General features: G+C 38.7%; 1 protein-coding gene across 1 annotated transcript in view; it reads right to left on the bottom strand.

The window, feature by feature from the left end:
- Window positions 1–2,073: 2,073 nt before the first annotated feature.
- LOC123806920 (vesicle-associated membrane protein 714-like) overlaps window positions 2,074–9,754 on the bottom strand; it is a 45,305-nt gene continuing 37,624 nt past the window's right edge. Inside the window, exon 6 of the mRNA XM_045820395.1 lies at window positions 2,074–2,211. Within this exon, the coding sequence (XP_045676351.1) occupies window positions 2,074–2,211 (138 nt within the window). The remainder of the gene's footprint in view (window positions 2,212–9,754) is intronic.

The raw sequence follows: 9,754 nt of genomic DNA, 5'->3' as shown, positions 1-9,754 counted from the left end.
ATACGTACCCATTAATTTCTCAAAATTGGTTATTTCTATCAATGTGGTAATTTAGAATAAATCTTAATGTTTAGAACTGTTGTAGCACAGAGTAGGGGCTCAAAACTTGAATGCACAATAAATGAAAGATCTAAGATTGCCTAAATATTTCTTTCTACTCAGTTATGTTCTAATAGATGTAGTATAAATACTAAACAAATGCTTTTCTTTCTAGTAGCTGTCACCAGTTTATAAAAATGTAAGTCATCTTGAGAGCTGCTAAACTCTAAGACTGCCTAGGAAACAGGCATTATGTGGACTTGTTGCCTGGAAGCAGGATGATAGCCTGTGCTTTCAACATGCTGCAAGTGAAGAGCCTGCAGAGGCATGTTACTATTTTTAGGCTTCTGCGTTTTGGCATGATAATATGTAAAATTGGGGGTGGAGCTAGATTAGGTGATCTTTAAGTTCCATGTCTTCTAGCAACAAATATGCTAGTATTCGGTGGCAACCAGAATATAAATATATTTTATACATAATTGTAAAGTATAAAAATGTTAGGCAAATTTTATAGAGTTTCAAAAATAGTGGCAGCAAAATACATGGCAGGTCCTTACTATACTCTAAATTCCTGTCCAAAAAACCTACCAACCTGGTAAAAATAAAAATATTACTGGTGTGTCTTGTCTGGCCCACAATTAAGGGGTCAGATAATATACTCTGAATGAAACATGGGCTTCATGGCCATATACCACAGTCATTACTTGAATCAGTAAAAATACCAGCTTCCTAGCTGTGTGATCTTGAATGTGTCATTTAACTTTGCTATTTTCTTTTTTATACAGTTTATTTTTTTTCATTACCAACTTGGCTATTTGTACAGTGAAGATAATATGAGCTAACATTGTCATAGCATTTATTATGTGCCAGCCTATTCTATGAGCTTTATATTATGCTAACTTAATAGTTTTTGCCTCTTCATGTCATTGTAAAATGATATCCCCTAAAGCACTTGGTACATGGTATCAGAGTAAATATTCAATAGATTACCTATTCCCACCAAAGGTTTTAACATTTAACATCCTTTAAAAATATTTTGTGAGTAGAAAGATTATATCGTGCTAAAGGAATTGGTGCCTATTTAAAATTACAATATTTGATTATTATCAGAATTAAAATAAATTATCTAGCAGCCAGGAACTCCTTTTCTAATCTTTTATTCTTCCCCGTGGATCACTAAATGATTTTTAAAACCAACTGTAGACCTTATGTTCCCACTTAGGAAATAGAACTCATGAAATTTTGTTACAAACTGCAAAATGAACTTGAATGTTTTGGTTATTAGAAATCTTAGTATATCATCTCAAAAAATATAAAAACAGGCCTTTAAGGTGGTAAGATAGGAAGACAAAACCAGTGATTTATTATGGAAATGATAAGCTTCACAATTTTTTTATCTTTACCCAAGGAAAATGCCTAATAGAAAACACAATGGTTTCGATTTCCATTTCAAAGGAAACACTTCGAACAAGAGGTAAAAATATGTATCTCTAGACTATACTCATGTTCAGATTCTCATATTTCTAAGGGAATTTTGAGTACAAGCTCATTTCTGAGTAAGGATAAAATTATAGGAATTGAATCAATGCCATTAATTCTATCATCTTTTCCTATTAAGTAATAGTTAACACTTAAATAGCACTTGCTCTGTGGTAGACATAAAACTATGTGGTGGTGGTATTAGCTTCATTTTACAGATGAGGGGAATGAGTACAGTTTAACTGACTGTTCAAAGTCACCTAGATGGTATGTGGCGGAATAGAGAGTTAAGCCTTGGCAGTCTGATTCCGGGGTTTGTGCTTTTTAAAGGGAGGCTAGGGAAGTAGTAGACCAGTGTAGTAGAACAAATGAGATTATAGAAAAGGAATGGGTGTACAGTGATGAGTCAAGGGACACTCAAGGGACAAGGTAATACTTCCAGTTCCCTCCTCCTCCAGTCCTACCAGGAGAGAATACTTTCATGATTGTTGGTTACAGAACTCTAATTACATGTAACAATTTATTGGTACCTATTGGGGATGGAAAGAAAAGGGATTAAGTTGGTATTATATTTGTACTTAAAAGAATGATGATGATTGAAAGGAGAATTGCCACACTGATGATTATAATCTTTTTGAAGTGTTTCCACCATATCCTCCTAAGAATCTTTCTTGTTTTTTGGGAATCTTTGGCCTGAAATAAAAATAAACACAAATTTAATGTTTTCATTTCTGGATTAATGGGCACACTTAAATAATTAGAGATATCTAAAAGGAAGATTTAGTGTGGTTTTGACCAATCCCAGAGTCTCAATAGAGCTTAACAAAACAGCTTTTATAAAATGATGTGCCAAGACTCCAGATGACTTCCTTATTGTGTTCAAAAGTACTTTTATTAGATGTGTTAATTTTGTGACTTTGAACAAGTTACTTTTTGAGCCTCAGTTTCCCCATCTTGACTTGTGATTTTATTTAAATGCCACTATCTCTTATAACCCTGTTTAAAATTGATACCCCCATCCCAGGAGGGGGGTATATTATTTTTCTCCAAAGTACTTATTTAACATGATATAAAATATACTTATTTGTAGTTTGTTGAGAATGTAAATGCTATGAAGGCAGTGATTTTTGTCTGTTTCATTCACTGCTATATTCCTAACGGTGCATAATAAAGCAGGGATTCAATTAGTATTTGTTGGGTGAAATGAATAAGTAAATCTATTTATGTGGATAATAACATCTGTCACACAGTAGCCCAGACTGTGAGGACTAAGATAGTGAATGTACTATATCTGAACCTCCATATAAGAATAAATTTTGTGGGGCTTCTGGTCAAGATGGCAATGTAGGCAGATATGGCTCACCTCTTCTCACAACCACATCAAAATTACAACTAAAATACAGAACAACCATCACTCAGGAATATCAGAAATCAAGTTGAATGGAAGTCTGACAACTACAGGATTGAAGAAACTACATCCCTCCAGACTGGGAGAAGGGGTGCAGACGTGAAACAGGATGACCCCAGGCCCATGTGGATAAAAATTTCGGGGGGGGGAATATCTCAGGAGTGAGGAGTCCCAGACCAACAGCAGGCCCCCCTCAAGTGCCAGGAAGATAAGTTCCCACAACTTGTAGCTGCAAAAACCAGTAGGGATTGAGGCAGTGGAGGAGGCTGCTGGAACCCTAAGCTGTTTCTCTTAAAAAACCCACACACCAACTCACCTACTCAGACTCACTCCCTCTGAGCTTCAGTACTGGGTAGCACCTTGAAGAGAACAGTATGGGGAGGAACGGAAATTTCTGGCATCTGAGCAAGCAGAGGCCATTGTCTTTTTGCAGAGCCCTTCCCCCACAGAACTGGCAGGCTGTTGTCATACCTGAGATTCCATCAACCTAGCTAACACTGTGACCCACCTTGGAGATCCACAGAGGCTGTACCCCACTCAACTTACAGGCCCACCCAAGCTGCTTTTCCATAAGAATGGCTGGTCTTTGCTCCTAAGTCTTATCAAACAAACAACAGCTGGCTTCTGTGAGCCCCAGCAGCAGCCAGATAAGAGTCACAGCTTGGCTTTACCCGGAAATCTCCAAGCCTAGCACAAATAGCAGCCATCTCAGATTGCTTTACAGCTCGGGCAAGGAGCTATTGGCAAAATGCAGGTGGGGGCTGACCTTGGCTTGCACTATCAGGGAAACATCAGGGCCAGTGCACCCAGTGGACAGCTACAGACCACAGCAGGGCACCACCAACCTGCCCCTGCACAGCTGATCCTCCATGGGGGGTGGAGATTGGTAGTCAGTGGTTACAGCTAGTCCTTGCAGCTGACTGACCTGGGTAAATTCCTTCCATTGATCTGCCAACAGCAACCAAGTTTCAACTACAAGAGGAGGGTGTACTCAGTCCACATGGAGTGTACTCAGTCCACATGGAGGATACACCTTGAGTACCCAGCTACTGGACCCTATAGGACAGCTCCTACATTAGGACACACTACCAAGACAGTCAAAGCAGCCCTACCTAATACATAGAAACACACAGGAAGGCTGCCAAAATGAGACAAAGAGACATGGCGTGAAAGAAAGAACAAACCAAAACTTTAGAAAAAGAGCTGAATGAAATGGAGATAAGCAATCTATCAGATGGAGAGTTAAAAACATTGGTTATAAGGATGCTCAAGGTACTTAATGAGGACCTCAGCAGTATAAAAAAGACCCAGTCAGAAATGAAGGATGCACTGATTAAAATAAAGAATAATTTACAGGGAAATAATAGTAGAATGGATGAAGCTGAGAATCAAATCAATGATTTGGAACATAAGGAAGCAAAAAACAACCACACAGAACAAGAACAAGAAAAAAGAATAAAAAGCAAATGAGGATAGTATAAACAGCATCTGGGACAACTTGAAGGGGCATAACATTTGCCTTGTAGGGGTACCAGAAGGAGAAGAGAAAGAGCAAGAAAGTAGAAATCTATCTGAAACAACAGTGAAAGAAAACTTCCCTAATTTTGAAAAGGAAATAAACATGCAAGTCCAGGAAGTGCAGAGAGTCCCAATTATGAATACAAAGAGGCCCATCATTATTAAAAGGTCAAAAGTTAAAAGACAGAGACTCAAAAGCAAGAGAAAAGAAGTTAGTTACCGGAAGGTTGCCAGATGGGAGGGGGTAAGGGGAGAATGAGTTAAGAGATGAGGGGATTAAGAAGTACAAATACGTAGTTACAGAATCGTCATGGGATGTAAAGTACAGTATAAAAAATGGAGTAGCTAAAGAACTTATATGTGTGGCCCATGGACATGAAAAATAGTGGGGGGGGGATTGCCTGAGGGGAGTAGGGGGCACAGGGTAGAGGGGGGCAAAGGAGGAAAAATTGGGACAACTTTAATAACAATAAAATATAACTTCCGGCCAAGATGGAGGTGTAGGTAAACACACTGTGTCTCCTCACACAACAAAAAGGACAACAATTTAGAAGCAAAATAACCAGAACTGACAGAAAATTGAACTGTATGGAAGTCTGTCAGCCAAGGAGTTAAAATAGACACATTCATCCAGACAAGTAGGATGGGCGGAGTTGGGTGGCCAGGTGGAGAGGGGTCTCAGCAAAACAAAAGCGGTGGCACCAGGCGCACAAGGCAGCAGCCAACAAACACCGGGTGTGCAAGTCCTCAGTGGGTGGACCCTGGGTGCGCAGGCGGCGACTGGCAGACCCGGCGGTCCCACATTCCAACACAGATAAACCAGGTGAAACTGGGGAGCAAGACAGACTGAGCAACCCAGGGTCCCACTGCAGGGGAAATAAAGCTTCACACCACTGATTGAAAATACCCGTGGGGGTTGAGGTGCCAGAATAGACTCCCAACCTCACAGGAGAGTTCATTGGAGAGACCCACAGGGTTCTAAAATATACACAAGCCCACCCACATGGGAATCAGCACCAGAAGGGCCCAGTTTGCTTGGGGGAAGCAGCGAAAGGGACTGAAGTCTGACAGAAAGCAGAAAAAGTGTCATTGTTCTCTCTCAGACCCCTGGCTCACATACAGGGTCACAACCCAGCCACGTGGGTTGCCCTATCCTGGTGAACACTCAAGGCTCCGCCCATCATACATAACAGGTGCGACAAGACAAAAAAAAAAAAAAAAGGACCAAATGAAAGAACAGATCAAAGCTCAAGAAAAAATACAATTAAGGGACGAAGAGACAGCCAGCCTATCAGATGCACAGTTCAAAGCACTGGTGATCAGGATGCTCACAGAATTGGTTGAATTTGGTTGCAAATTAGAAGAAAAAAATGAAGGGTATGCTAGGTGAAATGAAGGAAAATGCACAGGGGACTAATAGTGATGGGAAGGAAACTGGGACTCAAATCAATGGAGTGGACCAGAAGGAAGAAAGAAACAACCAAACAGAAAAGAATGAAGAAATAAGAATTTAAAAAATTGAGGAGAGGCTTAGGAACCTCCAGGATATCTTTAAAAGTTCCAACATCCGAATTATAGGGGTACCAGAAGGGGAAGAGGAAGAGCAACAAGTGGAAAACTATTTGAACAAATAATAAAGGAGAATTTCCTCAATCTGGCAAAGGAAATAGACTTCCAGGAAGCCCAGGAAGCTCAGAGAGTCCCAAAGAAGTTGGGCCCAAGGAGGAACACACCAAGGCACATCATAATTACATTAGCCAAGGTAAAAAAAATGAAGGAGAGAATACCAGAAGCAGCAAGAGATAAGGAGACAATCACCTACAAAGGAGTTACCATCAGACCACCAGCTGATTTCTCAAAAGAGACCTTGCAGGCAAGAAGGGGCTGGAAAGAAATATCCCAAGTCATGAAAGGCAAGGATCTACATCCAAGATCGCTCTGTCCAGCAAAGCTTTCATTTAGAGTGGAAGGGCAGATAAAGTGATTCTCAGATAAGGTCAAGTTAAAGGAGTTCATCATCACCAAGCCCTTATTATATGAAATGTGAAAGGGACTTATCTAAGAAAAAGAAGATAAAAATATGTACGGTAAAATGACAGCACACTCACAATTATTAACAACCACACCTAAAACAAAACCAAAAGAAACTAAGCAAACAACTTGAACAGGAACAGAAGCACAGAAATGGAGATCACATGGAGGGTTAGCAACAGGGGAGTGGGAGGGGAAGAGAGGGGGAAAAGGTACAGAGAATAAGTAGCATAGATGGTTGGTAGAAAATAGACAGAGGGAAGGCAAGAATAGTATGGGAAATGTAGAAGCTAAAGAACTTATGACACATGAACATGAACTAAAGGGGGGGAATGTAGGTGGGAGAGGATGTGCCAGGTGGAAGGGAATGAAGGGGAGAAAATGGGACAGCTGTAATAGCATAATCAATAAAATAAAAATGTAAAATATAATTAAAAAATAAGTCATGCCATTATAATTAATATTTTTTAAAAGATTTTATTTATTTTTAGATGGAAAGGAAAAAGAGAAACATCAACATGTGTTTGCCTCTTGTGCTCCCCCTGCTGGGGACCTGGCCCACAACCCAGACATGTGCCCTGACTGTGAATTGAATGGGTGACATTTTGGCTTGCAGGCCTGCATTCAATCCACTGAGCCCCATCAGCCAGGGCTATAATTAATATTTTTGATGAATAAATGACACCAAAAAATTTCATGTCTTAACCTAATTAAACCTAAATAAAATAGCTTACTTTTAATAGCATACAAAATATTATTGAAAGAATTCAAGGAGCAGTAGAGAGAAATAAAACAAGGTCATACAAAATTGTAAAATCCTTTTTATTTTTTTATACTACACAAAGTTTTATTGTTTTCATTTGACTCACTCCTTTTGTTTTTACACATATAACTTTCTCCTATGACCATGATACAAATAAATTGCTTGGTGCTTATATGGATTTCTGTTGTCTGCTACATGAATAAGAAGTAAAACCGCAACTTTATTCATGCATCAGATCAGCTTCTTTACTTTAGTGTATATGGTGACTTTCCAAGAACAAAGTCAAAGTATGTGATTATAGTACATCCAGTACATCTGATAAATGGCATGGGTCCTGACATGCTACTCAGATGTCCTCATGACTCTAATGTATGACAAGATATGGTAGCCTTAGGTTTATAGAACAAAGATGCTGTTGGTAATTCCCAAGCATCTAGCATATGAAAGGGAGCGATTAGTTGTACTTTCCAGGATATTGTAATTTATTGAGTGCTTTAAACTCAGGTAGTATATGACATACTTTGTATGTGTTTTTGCATATTAATATGCAATATTCATAGAAATCTTGGGTGAGTGTTCCTATTTTACAGCATTGAAAAAAATGAGCCTCAAAGGTTTTAAGTTACTTGCCTAAGGGTGCAGCTGGAATTCAGATCAAGTTGCATGATTCTATACTGCCTTGTGTAGAAGTAAGGTATGAGCAGATTTTACACTCTTCTCTTAGATTATTTGCTCCTCTTTTATTAATGTAATATGCATACATAATTTGAAAAGTGAGAATTCTACAAGGCTTGTGAGTAAAAACATCATTCTCCTTCCCTGCTTCTTCCCACCCCTGATCCTATTTGTAGAGGTAATCACTTTCAGATCTTTTGTTCAGATGTTTTATTTGTTGCTATATCCCTATTACCTGGAACAGTGGTTCTCAACTAGGGGCTGACTGTGTTTTCCCAGGACATTTGACAATGTCTGGAGACATTTTGATTGTCACGAGTGGAGGAGATGCTACTGGCATCTGATGGGTAGAAGCCGGAGATGCATATACGACAGTCTCCCTACTCACATACCCACCCCCACCCCCCAAGTAATTACCCAGTACAGAATGTGCCAAGGTTGAAAAACCTTGACCTAGAACATGTCTGACATAATAGTGGGTGCTTAATAAATATTTGTTGAATGTACCTCATTTAGCTGATTATTTTTACCTGGTGTTTGTTTTCTTCTTCATTACTAAAGAGGATACATATATATTTCTTGATTTTTCACTTTTCAACTATGGAAAAGAGGGTATAATTCCTACTATACCTCTAAACCCCTTCCCCCACCCCTAAACACACACCTTTCCTTTCTTTTGTCCTCTTTTTGTTTAACTAAAATATTGTAAATATTTGCTAAGCCACTGAATGTATTTGATTACATTGACTTTAATGTATAACTTTCCAGTTTTTCTCAAGCTAATCATATGTAGACAGTTAAACAAAATCATTTTAATTGTTAGTTTTTTATCTACCAACCAGTAATTCATTCCCAGACTCTCCAAAGGAGCTGAAAAATAGCCTTCCTTTGATTTCTCCTGTGTTTGGATCCTCCTGTTTTATCTCAAAGAAATTCCCCTCAAAGCATTTTGACCTGACCCAGTCTGGCCTGGTTGGGCTCTAGGTTTACCATATAGTTTAATCTTGGGATCTTCACCAATATCCTGGGAATGCCTGTCTCTTGTTTTGGGCCATCTGTTTTTTTCAATCTCACCTTTCCCTTTCTTGATTTATTCCCTCCTATTGGTGAAAAATATTTGCCAAAGATGTCCTTAGAAAAGGTGAGTAGGAGGTACATTTTTGAGAACCTACATGCCTAGAAATATCATTATTATAGGCTTACAGTGAAGTTGGTCATTTATTGGGTATAGAAATCTAGTGTGGAAATCATTTTGCCTCAGAATTTTGAAAATATCCCTCCATTTTTTGAAACACCCGTCTATTGCTATCGGGAAATCTGATACTATTCTAATTGCCAAGTCTTTGTTTTTCCCCTCTGAAAGCCTTTAGAATCTTCTCTTCTTTTCTGATGTTCTATAATTTCAAGATTATGTGCCCTGCGGTGGTCCTTGTTTTTGTACATTGAATCTGGAAACTCAGTTATTTAGATCTAGGACTTCTTCATATTATTTTGAATTTCTCCCTTCTGATTCCTTCATTTTCTTTTTCTAAAACTCCTGTTACTCATATGTTGGATCTCTTAGACTGATTCTCTTATCTTTATTTTCTTCTCTACTTTCTGAGAGAATATCTCGACTTTATAGTACCATAGTACCACTGAATTTAATCTTTTTACTACTGTTTTAATTTCCAAAAGATCTTTTTTGTTCTATGAATAAACTTTTCTATCGCTTTCTGTTCTTGTTTTGGAGCTGTATTATCTCACATTATTTCTCTCAAGACATTAGAGAGCCTGGACTGAGTGCTAACCTGTGAACCAAAAGGTCGGTGGTTCCATTCTCAATCAGGGCACATGTCTTG

This window comes from Phyllostomus hastatus, unplaced genomic scaffold (genome assembly GCF_019186645.2).
Source record: "Phyllostomus hastatus isolate PE091 unplaced genomic scaffold, TTU_PhHast_1.1 phas_scaffold_39, whole genome shotgun sequence".
Classification (NCBI taxonomy): Eukaryota; Metazoa; Chordata; class Mammalia; order Chiroptera; family Phyllostomidae; genus Phyllostomus; species Phyllostomus hastatus.
This window is presented reverse-complemented; position numbering and strand designations above follow the sequence as displayed.